Raw genomic sequence first — 20,502 nt, 5'->3', positions numbered from 1 at the left:
ACATTTATGGAGGAAAACACCCCAAACTATTTTTGTACCATAATTATAACTTTTGGAGGACTTTTTCCTCGACCTTGTTGAATTATCTTGCTTTCTCCCCTCACTCTTTTCTTCTTCCAACTCTTTTAATGCAATAAATAAAGTTTTGCTATGTGCCAGGGACCACACTAAGTGCTGAGGACAAGGGATTATCACGTCTTCTGTACTGCAGAAAAACAAGCAGAATTAGAGGGTACTGACAAAGAACCAGAGATCAAGATGGCAACTCTTGGCTTCTAGGAAAAGATAACTTTCAACAGGGGCATTTTCTGCCTAAGGATGGGGAGGTGGTCACACATCCTCTAGAGATTTAAACTCTAAACTAGTGATGAGTATTATATCAAGTCCATCACTCTTGAGAATGAAGTCATTATGGGAGGCCACCTGTGAAAACCAAGGAGAACAGACCATGGGGAAGTGATGCTTGGCTGCCCTCTGGCTTCTCTTTCTGTAACTTCACAACCATTTTCAAATTTCCTTCAGGACTGGAGGGGACTGGTAGGGAAGCGGATAGTAAATCCAACCTTATGGGCTGCTGAGTCTCTCAGGTTCCTCTACCTAAAAATCTCTTCCAAACCTGGGATTCTGTGTATTTTAACTTGGTAACTTGGTTGCTCTCATTTTATTCTTTGTGTCCAGAGATCATTGTGTCTCCTTACACTGAGAAATATGCAAAGGCATTTCACAAATGTAATCCATCAGTCAGGTCGAGTTGATGTAGAAGAGAGATATCAAGGGGTGGAGCATGGATCACTGAGGCCAGAAACCCAAGAATTTCTATTCTCAAATACCCAAAGCAGTTTTAGCATTTCTGAATTTCAAAAATGACCCTATGAGAGAGAGCATGATAGCTTGCAGTCTGAGTGAAGAAGGCATGGGAAGCCCCTTTAACAAAGAGGAGGATTCCAAAATGATTCATTTTGAAACTGAGAAAATAAATGAAGTGTTTATAAAATGCTCAACTTGAATATTAAAGAACACTGCTGTACATTTTTTTTTAATTATAGAGAAAACATACCTAGAGAAAGCTGTGAGCAGTCCCAAGCCACAAAGTTTTGTAACTAGTTTCCACCACATAACAATGCTTTCTCTTTCCATAATTCCTTGGGGGAAGAAATGTAAGAAAGCCTTGCCGTTTCCTGCTTCTTTATGCCAACGGCTGCTCATGACTAAGTGAACATACAGTTACTATGGTTTTGTCCTGAAGCCAGCTGAAGGAGAGAAACAGCAAGCCACTTTCCAGCCAGGGAAAGAATCTGCAAGCAATAATGGACTGTCATCTGAAATATTTTCAGATGTCGGCTTTCAAAAGAGAGAGCAAGCTAAGAGCCGGATTTACCTCAGATTTTGTTGGAGGGCATCATTTACCTCAGAGGCTTGTAAAGCTCAAAGTCTGTATATTTGCCCGGCATAGTGCTTTTTAGTTCCTGACTGCTCCCCAACAGTCCCTAAGGTTATGGCTCACGCTGTTCGCTTTAACTCCCTGGTGCCTGTCATACATTTCAGCCTCTCCAACGCTCCAATGCCTTTCGACTTTGCAGTGGATGAGATAAAGAAAGACCATTTGTCAGATCTGATCCCTATCTGGTGCCAGAGTTTGACTTTGGCCTTTAATTCTTCCTGCCTGTGAGAAGTTTTCAAGTGAAGCAGCCATGCTGCCTGAAGTTTGTGTCCATTTTTAAAAGGACTGTAGGTTTGATTCAGAGCTCCTTATCCTTATGGAATTGAGCGTTTCGTTTAGGAAATGCTCTAGAGTTAACCCATAGGTGGGAAGAGAGGGGCTGAAATACAAGGAGCTATTTCCCCGGTGGGTTTCCCAGGGTGTGTGACATGAATGGTAAGCCATCTTGATCACACACGCTTCTGGGTGATTCGTGTCCACAGGGGACATGGTCAGGTGCACAGCACCGGTAGGGTTGCTGCCGTGGCTGGGGTGTAGCTTTCAGGTTCTGTGGGCAAAAGGTAGCTGATAACTGTGTTTGAAGTGGCCATCTGGTTCCTATTTATCTAAATTAGATATTTGGTCTCCATTATCTATGGATACTCTGAAACAACTGTGTGCAGGATGGAGAGCATGGGCGCATTTACGTCTTACCAATCTGAGCAACCAGGTGCTCAGGCTGGCGCTGGTGCTAGGTGCCAGGTGAACGCCTCTATGAACTCTATATTATTCCATAAAAGGGACAGTGCTGGCCTCCACGGTCCTGCTTACATGAAGGCGGTTTCTCTGCAAGTGCCCATCTCCAGGAGTCCCCGGGAAGGGTCCCTGCCGGGGCGGCACTGTCTGGACCCTTCTGGGATAATGAATTGGGTAAGCCCACGCCAGGAGGCCAGTTTCCGTTTACCTGACACGTCCAGGTGCTCCAGGTTGGGGCAGAGGGACACCACGTCGAAGACGGCCTCGTTGGAGATGTTGTAGCAGCCGGAGACTTCCAGGCGCCTGAGCTCCGGGCAGCACTGCGCAATGGTGTAGAGCCCTCGGTCTGTGAGCCGCCGGCAGCCACTGGCGATGACGGTTTCCAGCATGAGGCAGACGTTGGGGGTGTCCTGGCAGAGTCTGCGGGTGAGCACCTTGAGGGCGCGGTCCACGTGCACGGTCTCGCCCGTCAGGCGGATAGTCCTCCAGAGGCGCGGGTCCCACGCCAGGTTGTACCAGCGGCGGCACACGCGCGCGCAGCGGCACAGCTGGTTGGTGGGCAGGAAGGAGAAGACGTGCACCATGCAGTGGTCGGGGAGGCGGTCCGTGCTGGCCTGCTCTTTCTGGGGTCTGGAGGCCAGCCGGATGAGCGGGTGTGTGAGGCGGGTCGGGGGCGGGGAGTGGACCATGGCCACCGTCTCCCCGGTGACGGAGGACGAGGAGGTGGACGAGCCCCTTCCATTCTGGAATCCCGGCAGGGTGGGCGGACATATCAAGGCTGGGCTGGGCGTGCTCAGTGTGCGCATGCTCAGGTCGGAGTCTGCAAGGACAGAGAGCAAAGGGTTAAGGGCGAGGGCCTCAGTGGAGCCGCATGAGAGAAGGTGACCCTGGTACAGGGCATCTGTCTCTCTCCGGAGGCAGTGGTGTGCACTCACCCAGAGCGCCGCTCCAGGGTCCGCACCACTGCTGGGCCAGGTGCAATGCACGTTTTCAGATGTGCAGGCCCTGTGGGCCAGGTCTCCACCTCACTGACTCAACCCTACTGAAGTCGTGCGGCTGTTGCGGTATTTCCTTTATAAAAGCGGAGCACGGGGCAGCGGCCCTAGAACCATGGTCTGCTGCTCTCCCGTGCTCGTTAAAGGTGACCCTGGCAGCACAGCTTCAAGTTTCACTGCTCCTCTTCTCGGGAGAACGCTCATACACGAGGTGCACAGACTGACCAAATTGTGTTTTGTTTAGATAGTGGGTGAATTATGTGGCATCTGCTCTGCTCAGAAAGGAATGCGTTTCAAAGGAGAGGGGATCAGTGAGTAGGTGTGGAGACCGCTTGCTTTCGGGCCTCACCTACCTTGGCCCCCTTCTTTGGACAGCTGTTCCCCCAGCGGGGTGGGGGAGCCACTCACCTGCTCCTTAGACCAGCGTTTCAGAGAGCAAATGCAGTCCTCAAATACCTGGCAAAATACTGACTGCCCTGCTTAGGAACAAGCTTCCTTTACATTTCAGTAATGCGAGTCCCACCTTGTTCTTTAAAACCAGAAAGTTCACCTGATGAAGATATGAGTGGCTTTCAAGTTTTGGGGGACTAAGAATTCTTTACAATATCATGAACCAAGCACTCATTTCTCTACTTCTCTCTCCATCTCAATACATGTAAGAGTTTAGTCTTTCTTTATGTACAGTATTACATATATACTCATGGATTTATTTAGGAATACATTTAGTCTCAGTATGTGTATCATTTCATATGAATATATTTGCAAAATCTTTACACACGTGTTTACACACGCATGTGCACACACACTATGTGTATGAGTGAAACAGAGAGAGAAAAAGAGAATTTATCTCCGAACACAATTTTCTTCACCTATAAAATAAGTAATTGGCTAGCTGACTTCTGACTCATTTCCAGCTCTCATTATAGCTTTAATTTAAAAGAAAAAAAATAAAAACAAAACAAACAAAACAAACCCTCGTGTGTTTTCCCACATCTGCTATCTTGACAATTAACATTCACAGTCTGTCTTTCCAGAGAATTTCCAGCAGGAGCATATGAGAAGTTTTGACACCTAAACACCTGTTTTGAAGTTTTCTATTTGACGTTTTCATACAAATTGACTTGTTCTATTACTGTAACTTTTTCTTTTCATTTCTTTCTAACCTAGCACTGAAAACGAAATCCAGGCTTTGTTCACGAAGCTTTTACACACCCCATGTTTGTCTCTTGATATACAGATACCTTTTGGGTCCCCCTGTAAGTACCATGCCCTCTAAGAACATGTTTCTGAGGTTTGTGAGACTTGATTCACTCATCTGGGAACTTCCCAGCCTTTGTTACATAAGCATCTGTGAATTCATCTTTGCCCGGATGCTCATTGCACTATTCTTCTCAAGTCTGCACCCACCCACTTATGCCTCCGCTTCATCATCACGTGACTTTTCAGTTCAGGTTGGGCGTGTCATTTGTGTCGGTCAGCCAATGAGAGGAAAGCCATTTGTGCACCTTGGATTGGCTTGTGAGTCTTATACCACGGCCATCCGAAGATGACTCCCGGCTATCTCTGCTAACAGAATTAGAGCCACGGGGAAGACCGACCTGGCCCAACCTGCAGCTTAGACAGAGGCTCAGCCAGCTTGGGGTACCAGAGCCCCGACAAACCAAAGACACATGAGCAAGAATAACTCTTAAGCCATTGAATTTGAGGGTGATGTATTTCACAGTGCTACTATGAAGACACCTAAGTCTTTTATCACACTAAACACTCTTCTGCGATGTGGGTTCAATGTTTTTCTTTTTGCTATCCTGGCAGCACCCTCATGGTTTATGGTATATAGTAGGTGCACAACAAATAAATTGAATGGAAGCACCTCTGTTGGAAAACAATCCAACTTGGCGTGTATATTTCTATCTCAGGTGGTATAGATATCATATTTTAAATAATTCATAAGCAAAATGCATATTTCTCCCTTTTATAATCAGTGACTATAAATAATAGATCTTGAAGGAAAATCTTAAATATAAAGCAGTTAAGGATTTCAAAACTGCCATTCAAGCTACCATGCCAAACTGCAATATTGTGCAGCTGCTCAGAGAACTGTCAGTGTTTTCCTTAGGCAGGGGGACAACTTTTGGGCTAGGAGGGAGAAGCAATCTGAGGCAGCTGTGGGATCTGAAATCTCTCTTGCCCATCCAGGTTCCATTCATTCGGAAAGAGAAGCCATTCACCAGCACCCTACAGAGACCAGCAAAGAGCCAGGCCCCCGGGGAATGAAATACACTTACCCGTGTGTATGTTTGGCTGCAGGTGAATTTCTACAACCTATGCCTCCCCCTGATTCACATTTCTTCCCTCTTGTGTGCTCCCAGCTTGCATGCTTCCAGCATGGAGGGGCATAGTGCAGATACATCCTGAGCACCGCTGTGCCTCTTGAAATAACTTTGATTCTTTTCTCTCTTTTCGTCATTTGTTGATACCCATACCTGAGGGTAGAAGGGGTCCACACTCAGGGACCCAGCAGCCTCACACAGCCCTGAGGACACTGCCTTGGGGAGCCAGGAGCACCTCAGCAGCTGACTTGTGCTTCCTCCCAGAGCTCAGCAGCAGGATTCTTAGCAGGAACCACAGACCGCTGTTGACTGCTCACAAAGAGGCGAGCCGGGAAGACTTTTGCCAGGTAAACTGGCTGTCTCTGATCAGAACACACAACAGGCTTTGTTGGCTTCCTCCTGCTTTTTCTATATGTCAAGAACCTTCAGAAAACTTTGGAAAGGATACAATTATGGTAATTCAATAAATACCATCTGATAATTAAAAAATAATAAAGAGGTGAACACTTAGAGATACACGTACCTAGAAGTTGTCACATGATATTTTTCACACAATATTTGTTAATATTGGAATGTGTTTATATACTAGGAAGATAGGATGTGGCTTCAATTTCAAGAAAGGACCACGTCCACCTGCTAAATAGTATATGTCATCTGCACCAGAGAAGACCAAGTCCACTCTTTGTACATAGGTTTTCCTCCCCCTGTCCCCTTTTCAAGGACTTTCAGCTAAATGAGTATCAGCATTAGCTGCTGATTTTTCTACAAGATTAGAAACAAGGACCCAAATTCATAAATAGTATAGGGAAGAATTCCACATTGGAAGTTTTGCTGTGAACAGGGAAAAAGGGATTTACAAAAATGCCCAATAAAATGTACATGACCAAAAGCTTCCATCAAAAATCAAATGAGTCACTGCCTGCAACAGGTATCTTTAAATTGTGGTATACACAAAAGGCTCTTGATCATCTTATTAATTTTTCTTGAATTATCAAGAAAGGGAATGCCCAAACTCTTAAGATGTAATCCATCTTCGTAACATATTAAATATCTCCAAAATGTACATGGGAGGTTACCTTTTAAAATCCACCAAGACAACTGTCAAAGACAGTAGTCTTTGAGAAAACTGTTGTGTTTCAAGAATAAGTGGGTAAATTAATAATGGAATCTGTCAAAGGTAAACAATGAGTCCCAATCTTATGTCCCATAAAAGCAATTTGAATGGTTTCTCTAGTGTGAATAAACTATAATAGTACATAAGATCCTAATGAGATGGCTGATAATGTGAAATAGGAAGAAAAGGTTAAAGGTGTAGGGAAAGTGGGAAGGGTAGGGAAAAGGTAATAAGGGAAACGAAAAAAAATATGAGAAAATGAAAATACGGCAATAAAGTGTTTGTAAATGGGTAGGGGAGGAGGGGATGAAGGGAGAGCAGGGACAAGGGGAAAAAATGAGAACCAAGACCACCTGTCATGTAAAGGTACAAGATCCCAATAATGAGTGTAACTGTACTGTATACCAAAAATGTACCAATAAATTCAATAAAAAAAAGCAATTTGGTAAAAAACAGACCACACATATACCCACTAGGTTTTATCACTTAGAGAGGTTGTAGCCGTCTTGGTGTGTATAAGTACATTCTGTGATGTTCTCACAATGATGAACAGAATGTAGCCCTGCCATTTGCTTTAGTAGGGTGAAGAGACGAATCATGGGATCGATAGAGCCACTGTCACCTATAAATAAGTAGGAGCGGAGGAAAGAGAGATGGGAGCAAGGCAAATGCCAAGAGAGCCAAATTTAAGAGTGGAAAGGAGAAATGACCAGTAACTCAAGCAATCGGATGTCTATGTTGTGGTCTGTGCCTTCTACTGACATAAGGATGCTAGATGCAGCAAAAGCATGGAAAAACAACAAAGAACACACTGCTGTCTGCAGAAAGATAAACAGAATGGGCTGCAAGGGACAGTCTAGACAGGGAAGGAAAGGGTAGAGGAAAGGACAGCACTAAAATGTGCTGCTGTAGATTCTTGGATTATAGTATGAGATACAGAAAAGAGAGGATTCCTCCATTCACTGCATGATTTAACACACCTCGTTACTTCTGCCTAGCTGAGATCTAGGCAGGAAGTCACTGTATTTGACTGCATTATAAAGCAAATCCCTCTAACCCATCTCCCTTCTGTGTCACAGTCCCACTAAAGTGTCTCCACGGCACAGACCCTGACATCTCTGATTTCTTGTAACCCCTTGGGGAGAGACAAAAATGACTGCCAGGCAAGCAGCAAATCATACACAACCCAGCATGGTAAAGGGCAGAAAAGTTTTATTTCTGAGTCTAAAAATAAAAGTCAGTTTTCAAAATTCCAAGATGGAGACAATCAATATAGAACCTGCCAGCGGTGGAAAACTTCAATTAAACCATATTTTCAGTATGTGTTTGGATGATCTCAAGATGAATGTAATTTTTGTTTGACATAATGGTGAGCCTTAAGTCAAATAAATGTAATTATCCTTTTAAAAAATATTGCTACATTCTCTGTTGGCTAAACTAAGAGTAAATTCCTTGAAGTTTAAGAAATTCTGGCTCCACAAGTAATTTAATATATCTTCAAGTATGAAATTTGTGTGGAAAAGTTTTCTTCTTAGGTCATTTTAAATGTGTAAAAATTACCAAAAAAGAATAGCTGTATTTTTCTGGGAGAAAATCACTATAAACTTTTTTTTCTCATGGTTGCAAAAGTCCTGGAAATTTTACATCTTTTGTAATTACAGTGCAGTATCAAAAATATTCAAGGCATCTCTTGCACTCATGCTTATTAGCCACATTTTCTTCTAACTAGCTAGTTGCCTCTTTTGTACAAGTTTTTATTTTCAAAACACTGCTGTTTACACTCTAGGAAGTCTATTTACATTATCCTGGGCTTTCAAAGTAAAAATTTACAAAGCTACCCTGAATTTCTCCCCTCTGATTACTAAAACTTTTGTGCAAGATACTTTTCATTATAAGTTGCCTTTCTCAAGAACTACTGACACAAACAAAAAGCACGGTTTCTTTTCTTAGCTTAAACTCAAGCTTTAAAAACTAGATCTGTAAAACCTAGGTAGTGAGAAAAGAATACACTCTGAGTGATCACTTTTCTTCTTGTTTGATTTCAAAATATTTTCTTATAATGTGGTTCAGATCACATAAGCAATGTGGAACTTAAGGCACTATTGCTGTAAAGTAGAAATGTGCAGACAGAGGTTAGTTTTGTATTTTGCCAGAGTGAACTGCCTTTTAGACTCCAGGGTTCTTGTTAGGAATACCATCAGAAAGCAGTCTGTAGTAGGATCAGCTGATGACTAAGTCCCTGTCCAAGAACAAAGCACCTGCTTTGTCAGGTACATGGACCAGTGCCATTCAGGCAGCATGGTGGTGACTGACATGTGAAATCCTGATGAGGGCAGTGGGACTTTTCTAGTAACAGCCTATGTGGTCTGGCCCATGTCCAGTGCTTTCTTTAAACCTGGACAACAGTTTCCTTAGTGTTATCCAGTGTCTGACTCTGATTTGAACTAAGCCTGGGTTCTCTTTTGCCTTTCTTTAGCGCTGCAAGAAAGAAATATCCACAGAGCTAAGGAAGCTTTTAAGCCACGTTGCCCTCAAAGCCATAAATAAAAGTAGTGAAATATACAGAATGGCCTCTTTAGATTTTGCCTGAAAGGTACCTGGAAAGGATCTTTTGAGAAATTTATGCTCAGAGAGAGATCAGGTAGCCTGAGAAACTGAATTCTAGATCGTAATTCACCAGACACCTTTTGGCTTTATTTCGAGTTGAAATGATGACTTCTTAGAACCCTCCCTTTTCTTATCTATGAAATGGCAAAGGGAGATGACCCCTTATACTATTTATAATGCAATGTGGGATGTTCCATCGTGGGAGAGTGACATTGCTATTAGAAGCCACATTTTTTCACAAGCAGGAGGATAAACTCTTGTGACAAAGTATATTTTAAACTCCCTTTCAACATTTTGTAATCTTTCTGTTTTATATTGTAGAGTTCATCAGTGTTCATTTTATTTTAAAACCGTCACCTATTTCTGATAAGTGATTACTGGCTTTCCAAGTAAAGGCAATGCTATCATTCTTGGCTTTTAAGTAATACTTTAAGTTTACTTTAAAAATACTAAGTGAATACTAGGCATTGGGCATATTTGGCAGCAATTATGACAGCCAAATGTAAATGCCTTAAACTTGGGAAAAACTGTAGAGGTGGAGGCATACTGAAGGCAGACAAAACTGGATTCCTATCTCTGCTACTTTGCATCTTAGCTAATCCCTGAAATCTCACAAGCCACAAATTCCTCTTTTGTACGCTGGAAATAACTCCACTCACTTCATAGAGTAGTTAGGTGGAGTCTCTGAAAAGTGGGATTATCATTAGTGGGGGCATTTAAAAATGATAAAACCTCTACAGAGGACTTCACGGGAAAGAGTTTCTGAGCCCTCCTGTTATGGGCTATGTTTTTAGGGACACAATATTCTAGATTCCCATGTAATTGTCACTGTATAAATTCCTTACACTTGCCTCCATAAACCTCTGAAATACTTTTTGTGTCTTGGGTGAAAGAAGGATAAAAATAAAATTTATGCTTAGAGTACAATGTACTTGGTCTTAGTTAACAAAATATGGTCACTGTGTTCACTGGTAAAATGATATTGAAGTTGTGCAAAATTTTTCTCATATTCATTTAACACAATCTGTTTTTTTTTTCTTTGTAATAGGGTAGACTCCTCTGTCCTTGGAATTTCTCTTGGGTTTTCTGCAACTTTATTGTTACTTCTGCATTTCTGTGCAGCATCCATGCTCTCATCCTCTTCTGTGGTGGTCCCTTCATCCTAAACGCTTGTCTTTTAGTTCCTGACTCTCCCTGGGTGGGCCTGTGGCCCTATGGCTTTAGGAGCTGCCTATGAGCCAAGGACTCCTGGAACATAACGCAGAGTCCAGACCACACTTGCTATCGATTTCTGTGCCTGTCTCGAACCTTAAATGAACATGGCCAGGAATGTGCTATCTCTGGTAGCTACTAGGCACGTTGAGTCACTGGAAATTAAATTTATTACATTAAACTGAAACTTCAGCCCCTGGGTCACACTAGCAGGCATATGCGGTCAGGAGCTACTTTTCCCAGCACAGATAGAGAACAATTCCACCTCTAGAGAGACTTGTATGAAAAAAACGCTGTTTTTGTCTTTCCTCCACAAGCGCATCTGATGTATCTTCTGCACAATATGTACGAGGACGAACTCATCAACATTCTCTGCAATACAAACTTCTCCACTTACTTGTTATTCATGGCATCACCACTTAACTGCTTCCCAAGCTAAAAGAGCTCACCTTCCTGTCCTTCACCTCGTCTAGCAGCAGATCTGAGCTCCCCTTTCTCTACTCTCCCACTTCAGCTCTAGTTCTCATTGTCTCTTTTTTTTCCCCTTTCAATAACTCCTTCAGTGATATTCCTGACTAGTCTCCTGCCCAGGCCCCCACCTCTCCGATAGGTCTTCACCCTGAATTTAACGTTAACTTTCTAAAATACAGATCAGTTTCCCCAGCATCAACACACTGAATGGTTCCTTTCTTCAGTTATAGGTTGAATTGTTTTCTTTCCAAGGATATGCTGAAATCTCAACTCCCAGAATCTGGGTCTTCACAGAGATGAGCAAGTTCATGCGAGGGCGTGCTCAAACCGGGTGGACTGCAACCCATTATAACCAGTGTCCTCAGAAGAAGAGAAAACAAAGACTCATGGAGGGGACTCAGTCACACAAGGGATGACTGTGACATGCGGAAAAATGGAGGTGGAGATTGGTGCTATGCTGTTCCAAGTCAAGAAACTCCTGGAAGAAGCAAGAAAGGATCTTCCCCGTATAAGTGCCAACAACAACTTGATTTAGCACTTCTAGCCTCAAGATTGTGAGGCAAGAAATTCGGTTGTTCGGAGCTCCCTGGTTTCTGGCATTTTGTTACAGCAACCTCAGGAAAACCAAAACAGCTTTTTACATAACTTTTATTGAAACTTTATCATGTGTCAGGTGTTGTACTAGGCATTACCCAGGGAGTAAAGTCCACTTTTAAAGAGTGTGTCTGAGACCCTTCCAAAAGGTCACCTCCAAACACCTACTCATGTTCTCCAAGCCCAGAGGCCTCTTCCCTCAGATCAAGTGGTGATTTCTTGGGCATCACTCAAGTCTCTGGTGGCCTGTCAGCTTGTCTGTCAAGTCTCCCCAGATCCTCTTCTCTGCACCTATTTTTAGTGATTCTGCTGAATGGAAACATGTCTGTATCTTAGCCTTTTCCACGAAGTAATCTCTCCTTCCAGTAGGGCACAAGCAGCTTGAGGCCTCATCCATCTCTGATTCATTCAGGTTTTACCCTGATGCAGCCATGCAAAGACAGTTCTCCTTTGTTGCTTGGTACTGTAATAAATCCTTGCCAGTTTCCTTTTGGCTGTAGTTGGAAATATTTATGGGAACTACTTGGAGGGCCCAGATGTTTCAGATTGCAACTCATCAACATTTCATAGTAAGCCTTTTGTCTTTGTTCTTCGGTTAATTTAGGCTGAGACAGGACACACTCACAATTTAGTAATATTAGCCCCCTCAGAAGATATTAAAAAGGACACACACATACACAGAAAGGATCTTAGGCTGCAGACATTAACATAAAGTGCATCATAGCCAAATGCAGAGTGCTGTTTTCCTTAGGACACCGTCTACTATAGATCACCCATCACCAATCACATCATAACAGTAAAATACAAAAATGCACCGCAAATGAAGAACACTTACATTGGCTCAGGATTTTAGGAACTACTCCGTTGATGTTTGGTTATTTAATGTAGAACAGGAACTTGCTTTGTCTCCCAAACTGATTCACATCTCAATAGTAATAATGTCTTGGTTCTTATTTTTTTCCATACCCCTGCCCTCCCTTCACCCCCTTCACACTTCCCTATTTACAAAGGCTTTGTTTCCATGTTTTCCTTTTTTCACTTCCCTTGTTTCCTTCCCCCCTCTTCTTCCCACTTCCCCTTTAGCCATTTTCTTCCTAGGAAATTTTAATTTATTTTTATTATTTTGGTACTCTGGTCCTTGCACTTGCGAGGCAGGCAGCGGATCTACTGAGCTAAATCTCCGGCCCCACTTTCTTCCTGTTTCACACTATCAATTATACCCTATGAACCTTATTTACACTTTTAGTTTTTCGCACCAGAGAAACTATTTGGTATTTACTCAAGTGTGTCCTATTCTTGTCTTGATAAGAGAAGAAACACATAGATTTTCATGAAAAATGTTTGGAATCATAATTTTTAGCCTTCAAAGTATACATTATTAGATGGCCTTACTTGTTTTCTATCTTTAGTAGTCAGAAAATACTTTAGTCTCAATTTCTCACAAACAGAGAATTCCAGTGTTTCTATCTTTTAAAGTATAGTAGATGTCATGGAATTGAATTTAGATTCTAGTAAAAAGATACTTAGAAATTTTCAGTTCACAACAGAAAATGAGCCCCAAAGGAAGCAAAAGTCTGGCTCATAAATTCAACTTTCAAGTGAGAAAAACAAGAAATTTTCACTGAATTTAAGATCCTATAAAAGATCAATAATTAATAAATGTTTCCAAAGCAAAGCAAATCCCCAAATTTCCTTACTCATTTGAAAATATGCTCATCTATCATCAAAATTCTTTGTAATTTTTAATGTAAATGTATGCATAAAATGTTTATTACATGCAAGATATAGCTCTATGTGCCATACAAATGTAAACTTGTAAATTCATATTTCCTATTAACATTTTTAAATGCTTGGGAAAGCTGAAAACCCGGAAATATATAGATACATTTCATTCTTTCTATATTATCAAGCAGAGAAATGAATTTAGCTCATTTAGATGCTGTTTTATTTTTGTGTTGTGGGTCTCTTTGCACAGTGGTAGGATGTGGGTCTTGGGGGATGCATACCTTCCACTGACCTGGGATGCATTTTGTTTGGGGCATTCCCTATGCCCTCTATAGTCAAGCTCATAACCTCTTCTTGAGAGATCCCACTTCTGCCTTTTAGGGCAAGGCTTTCCCATAGAATGGACATGTTCAAGTAACACACAGACTGACTTCACAATGGATCCTTGGGTTTTCAGGAAAGATTTTACCATGGGCTCAATTCCCGACTGATCATCTTAGTTTTCAAAACTGACTTTACACTATTTTTAAGGAGCTCTCATTTAAAAGGGAAATTAATAATAATAGTTGGAAATTTAGCTACAGAGTAGAATTCAAGCAAAATGAAATCTGGAAAACTTGTGCATACCAATTAGATATCCCTGTGGAATGGGGAACTTTTATAAACTCTCCAATGCACCCATACCCAATGGTATATAGTTTCTGGGTCGTGTTTCTCTTTAGAGAATATGTAAAAGTTTATATGTATTGGATATAAATATAAATGCTCTTAAGATCATTTGCATCAACCTTGAAAAATAAATCAAAATATAAGTTGCTAATTATATAATATGGCATTTAAACTGGTGTTTAAAATTCTCCACTTAATCACAAGATTATTTTTTAAAATGCTGGGCTGGAGACTAGGAAGCAGGAGGATAGGACATATACACTTGATACATTTGAGATGATTTCTGTTTAAGATCACTTTTCTGGACAACTTTTGCTTTCAGTTCTCCTTTAAGCAAATTCAAGACTTGTACTCAGTCATACAATGAAATGTTGACTTCTGGTTCATTTATATAAATTCACATAGTGAGATACTTCATCTCAGTTGGTGATGGTTCTGTTTCCTTCGGGGAGGTTGTGCTTTGACACTGTCATATGGACTGGGGTTCAGGCAGGGGTGGGGCCGTATAAATAGATTAGGGACTGAAATTGAGATCCATTCTCTCCATTCCTGCCCTCTGCATGTTTCTCTATGGCTTCCTCCAATCTATATCCCAACAGTCACCTATTGGTGGATCACTTTCTTAGCTTTTAAGGTTAAAGCTGAGCTCAAAATATTTTTACTAGTGAGTATTAACATTCACTCTGACATCATATTTCAGGCTGATGGCTTGAGCTTTCCTCAAGATTTGTTGTTATTGTCATTAATTTGTTTGTTTGGTATTAAAGAACCACACTATTAAATTAGTTAATTAAAGAGTGCCAAAGATATTAAAAGCAGTTTTCTGATTCATTCATTTTGAACAGAGGTTGACCAGATGGAAATCTTGAAGGAGAAATAGTTTTGGTTTATATAATAAAAATTGTTTTAAAGGCAATCCCTTATTCTGGGACATATTGTTTTCAGGCTGGTCTAGAAAATAGGTTTGACCTTTTTTGGCAATAAGAAAACAAGCTCTTTTAAAGTGGGTTTAAAAAAGTTAGATGAAAATGTACCTTGAAATTAGGTCATAAAGCAAAATTTTAATGTTTTATTGTTTTGGAATTTCAGGTCATTTTGAAGATAAGAAAGGATGATTTATAGCTAAAATATCGCTTCATGTTGCCTCATGCAATAGGACAATAATCAGATGATTGAAAGAACCCTCGCAAAATGGTGAACTTAGTTCTTTTGGTGATGTCAGGTCATGTGAAATAATTCAGGAGAACGCCTGGCCACTGACTAATGATATACTTAAATACAGTGTAGAGGGGCAAAAGCTACAATGAATGACCAAATTGTCTGTAATTTTAACATTCTTCTTTGATGACGATGTTAACTAAAGACTGTACTTTTTTTCATTTTTAAAGTATAACCTAAACAAATACAGTCAAATAGTTACAAAATAGAGATTTTTTTTTTCAGGAATAAATTTAGGAACACCTTAACCAAATTTAATATGCAAGATAATAAATATGTAAATATTAATGTAACTTTTTTATTTTACACTCCTGGAAATAACTCTGGCCTTACACTAAAAATTATCTTTTACCACTAGAAATACTTTTGCTTCTTATGATTGGTATAGCGACCCAAATAAAATTGGAAGAAACTAATTACAACCATAATCTAATATTTACTCATAGCAAACAATCTTGAATTTTGCCACAAAATCCATGAAGGGTTTATAGTTAACTATTTAGAGTTTGACACTGCTGTACAATTGGAATAGAGAACACTGTATGCGCATTTCGGGGTTATGAGTTTTGCATGTTTTTCACTGTGAATGAATATACAGAACGTCAAAAAAGATTGTCACAAGTTTCATATGTCTAACATAGAGCTTACTCTGACAAATCTGGTGTAAATCTTAGAAATATATCAGAATCTCCAAGAACAATTCCTTAAGTAGTCCTGTGATATTATAGAAGAGATTAAAATGCAAACACAATACAAAACTGTATGAAGATTTGTCAGACTAGTATATTGTATTTTGAAAGGTACACTACTGTAGACTGTACTAAAGGTACTGTATTTCATAGTGCCAACCTTAATCTCAGATCCATAAAATGAGCATTATTCCTTTAATTCTTTCCTCTCTTTCCATGGGGTATAGAAAGGTGCTCTTCAAAAGTTACATGAAAAGAAAGCCACCATTCACAATTATGCATTATATTCCTCACACTGCAAAACAGCAGAAGAGACGAGACGAGCACTCCCCCCTGGACCCCCGTGCTGGGCTTCTTTGAATTAATTAGTAGCACTTTGTCTTCTAACTCGTTTAAAAAAATCGAGTTGGATAAGAAGCAGAAAAGAGCACCAAGGTGGTAGCTATAGTATACATTTTATTTTTCTTTGAGTTTATTGGTACATTTTAGGGATACAGTACAGTTACATTCATTGTTGGGATCTTGTACCTCTACATGACAGGTCTTGGTTCTCCTTTTTTTCCCCTTGTCCCTGCCCTCCCTTCACCCCCTCCTCCCCTCCCCATCTACAAACACTTTATTTCCATCTTTTCATTATCTCACATTTTTTCCTTTTCCTGTATTACCCTTCCCCTACCCATCCCACGTTCCCTATACCTTTAGCTCCTTTCTTCCCATTTCACAATGTCAGTAATCTTATTACGATCTTATGTACTATTACAGTTTATTCACACCAGATAAACTATTTGGTATTTACACATGTATGACTTATTTATTTCACTTAGGAGTATATCTTCAATATGTATCCATTTTCCTATGAATGAATCTATTTTCTCATTCTTTATGGCTGAATAATATTCCATTTTATAGAAAAACCACATCTTCTTTATCCAGTTTCCAACTAATGGGCAAATGGGCTGTTTCCAAGTTTTAGCTATTACAAACTGTGCTGTTGTAAACATGGGTGCACATACATCACTGTGATATGATTCTTTTAGTTCTTTTGGAAAGATACCCAGCAGAGGGATGGCTGGGTCAAATGGAACCTCCAGTCCAAGCTCTTTGAGTTATCTCCATATTGATTTCCACAATTTTTAATCTTCTTTAAAGCAGATTCCATAAAAACAATCTATTAAAATTTCCAACTTTCAAAATTAAATCATCAAAAAATTCCCTCAAACATCTGGATAAATTGTGAGTTCCCCTACTCCCTCCCTCTATTTGCTGTTCAGAAAGACCATTTTTAGGTGTATACCAAGGCCAGCATTGAGAAAATAATAAAACAAGATAAACCCAGAAGGTGCGGGTCTTTCTGGATGAAAGTTTGTCCAAATGTAGGAGGAAGCAAGCCTTAATCACATTTCATGGTGCTTAACCTGTCCCCTTCTCCCAATCTCTGAATTAGAATGATCTCCAGGTTGGCACGATATGTCAGAATCCTTCAACTAACCAGCTTGAAGTCCGCTCTTTTCAGAAATGTTTCTTTTCCTAGATGGTCCATTTCTCCACTGTTTGATTTCTGAAATATTATGCCTAGAGCTTTGAAATAGCTTCTACTCCTGAGTGTAACCTTTGGCTTGCTTGGCCTTCCTTGTGTAGGTTTTCTGCAGGTGGATTCCAGAGGTTGCACGAGTGGTGACCCCTATGCCTTTCCCTCCCAGCACTTTTTCTCTAGAGCTCCTGGGCTCTGACAAGTGGTGGGAGAAACTATTCAGTGCTAAGATGTTTGCCTTTCTCAATGGCTCAGACTTACCACCTAGAACCTCTCATGTCAACATTATCAGAACAGAGGCTGTACCTGGCTCACCTAGAGATCAGAGGGAAAAGACAATGAATCCACCTTGAAGGATAGAAAAGACAACAGTGTTGGACTTCTGAGGACATTCCCATTAATTTAGAGGTCTCGATGAAAGAACTGCTTCATTGCCTTCTCAACTGTGCAGAGCCAACTTGAAATCTTTTCTAGCAGGCCCCCCAAAGAAGCTGGCAAATTCCCTCCTAAAAGAGTCAGTGCTCAATTCAAACATGGGCAAACATGCCATTGAAACACGCCACAAGTCAGGAAGGAAGTTTATCTCGTGGGAACTAGAGCTATCCCGACTTCCTCAAGTCATCTGGACAGTTTTCCTTTTAAACAAATCACTGGGTTACTCCTTGTATATTATTCAGTTGTCTTCAGCCATTACCATGGCAGGAAATGGTAAAAACATGCTGGCTCAGAACATTAGCCCACTTCAGTAAGAATAATTGTGTAGACATAGATGCAATGCTGAGTACTTTTCAATGGCGACATTGAGAGCTCTTGGGCCTCACATGCTGGGGCATCTGTGCCCTCTAAGGAAAACAAACTAATAGCTCCACAGCTTTAAACATCCTGTTCCATCTCAAATATGAAACATATGCTGTCAGGAGGAGAACAGCTTAGCCACGAGAAAGCAAGACAACTAATGCAAAGCTATTGCAGTGCACTCTGATGGCGCAGAGAGAAGGCTGGGAACAACACGACAAGAGGCAGGCACATGGAATCTTTGCCTATCAGAAAGTTACACAGGGAATGGAGTGGTGAGTTATTGGACTGGAATGTTTATAGATCCTATTTCAATGCAGTTATCTGTCCATTCTTTAACCTCATCACTTCTGACAGTCACAAGAAAGCAAGTTAATTGCTGAAGGACGAAACTACTCAAGTACTTGCATTCTAGAATAGGTATTAACTTGAAAAATTAAACCTGTAGAATAAATAGCAAGGCATAGCAATCACACTGACTAAAACTCATTAAGGATGCAAATCCAACTACTTGCAGTCAGTTCTGATTGTTTGGGTCTGATGCAAAAATCCTTCTGAGGTGGGAGAATTATATTCAGGCCTCAGCCCCACTCAGAAGGTAATACTTTGTATGAAACTTAGTGATATGAAGTACTTGTGGTTTATATCACTCTTGTTTGCTTTAGTGACCCATGCTTCCTTTGGGAAGCATATTGTGGAGAAATAAATTACAATTTATTAATTTAAAAATGCACAGAAACAAAGAAGGGCATATTCAGTCCTTCCAGTACCCATCATTCAGGGCAAAAGACTGAATGTTGCATCACTGAAAACTCATGCTAAAATCTAATTCTCCAGGGGAGACTATTTGAAGGTGAGGCCTTTGGGAGTGGTTTGGTCATGAAGTTGGAGCCCTCAACAATAGGATTAGTGCCCATGTCAAGGAGATCTTTGAGTACTTTGTTGTGCCTTCTACCATGTGAGGGCACAGTGAGAAGAGACATCTATGAACCAAAAAATGGGCCCTCACTAGAATCTGCCCAGCCTTGGCCTTGGACTTCCTAGGTTTTAGAAAATAAGAAAAAAATTTCTGTTGTGTATGGGCCACCAGGTGTCCAGTATCTTTGTTAGGAGAGTCTAAATGTACCAACAAATTCAGTGAGCTGTGATGGTAGCTTTTAGAAATCGGAGTTGGCCCTGAAGAAGATATTTCCAGAGTCACCAGCACTTGTGATCTATAATTCCTCTCGTGATTTGGAAGTTAGATAGGTTTCTACTTAATATTTTTGTAAATTGAGATTTCATTAAGTGCCCAGAGTGCTCTACCTCTAATTAAGAATTAAGTTATTAATTAAAATTTTTTTCATAAATCACTCATCTAACTTATCTTCAGATTGTAAAGTAAAACTGTTGTAAAGAAAAATGGAAGTCTATAAATTGCGCCAATGGGTGCCTATGCTTGTCAATAACTTGGAGACAAGAACTTAGAGTAACAGTGATTTCCTTTTTCCTGGAAGCACATCATAACCATCTTAGTCAACCCATAGTACTTCAGGTTTTACAATCATATTCTTTATTTTTATAGATTAATTTATTATTTGATTGGGAGTATGTAATATGTTGTGGACTCCAATGTCTACATATAACATCCTCCATTTTGTTTGTTTGATTAGTTTTGGTATATTGCTTTGACTACTACAGGGGATCTACAATAATAAGTTTCCCTGGAATTGTGAAGTATTTTATTTAGGAGGTCTGAAATATTTTTCCATCCAAGGGAAGGGAGTTTATTACTTAATGCCTCTAACCTGTCATCCTGTCTCTTACCATTGTCGTCTTGGTTGGTAGTGCCAGGAACAGTTCTTACAGCATGAACATCAACAAATGCAGATTTTTTTTCTTTTTTCTTTGCAACTCTTCACTACAGATTGATCTTAATAGGGCATGAGAGTCAGAAAATGAAAAGGTATGCAGATGACTTCCCTTGTCTTTCCCCCCAAATGCTGTCCTGTGGTCTTAGGTTAAAACAGTGACATCTCTGGAACCAGTGGCATTTATTTCACAGTATGAAAGAATTGATAACATTTTTGTAGGCTTTAGACAATATGAGATTGCTCCAGTAGAATCATTCTTTGTATATTGGGAAGAAAAATCAAGAATCTGAGCAGATAATGCTGAGAAGCTAAAGTGGATCACAGTGAGTTTACCAGGTGAGCTTACCAAGAAGCTTCCTTATTAGTTTTGGTGCTGTTCTCAGTACAGGAGCAAATTTTTTATGTGAAAAGCTCTAAAGAAACACTGGGTTTGGGATATAACTGAGTTGTACTTGCCTAACGTATATATGGCTCTATGGTTAATCACCAGCATGTCAGAAGTGGGGGGAGGGAAAGAGGGAGG

General features: G+C 40.5%; 1 protein-coding gene across 3 annotated transcripts in view; it reads right to left on the bottom strand.

Annotated features, from left to right (window-relative positions):
- The window catches only part of Fbxl7 (F-box and leucine rich repeat protein 7), a 372,113-nt gene that overhangs the window by 7,521 nt on the left and 344,090 nt on the right, over positions 1 to 20,502 (bottom strand). For all 3 annotated transcript variants that reach the window (XM_010631525.2, XM_010631523.3, XM_010631526.3), the window contains exon 3: positions 2,385 to 2,996. In XM_010631525.2, the coding sequence (XP_010629827.1) occupies positions 2,385 to 2,982 (598 nt within the window). In that variant the 5' untranslated portion in view covers positions 2,983 to 2,996. The remainder of the gene's footprint in view (positions 1 to 2,384; positions 2,997 to 20,502) is intronic.

The sequence above is a fragment of the Fukomys damarensis genome, unplaced genomic scaffold, assembly GCF_012274545.1.
Source record: "Fukomys damarensis isolate Sample0158 unplaced genomic scaffold, DMR_v1.0_HiC HiC_scaffold_1, whole genome shotgun sequence".
Lineage (NCBI taxonomy): Eukaryota > Metazoa > Chordata > Mammalia > Rodentia > Bathyergidae > Fukomys > Fukomys damarensis.
This window is presented reverse-complemented; position numbering and strand designations above follow the sequence as displayed.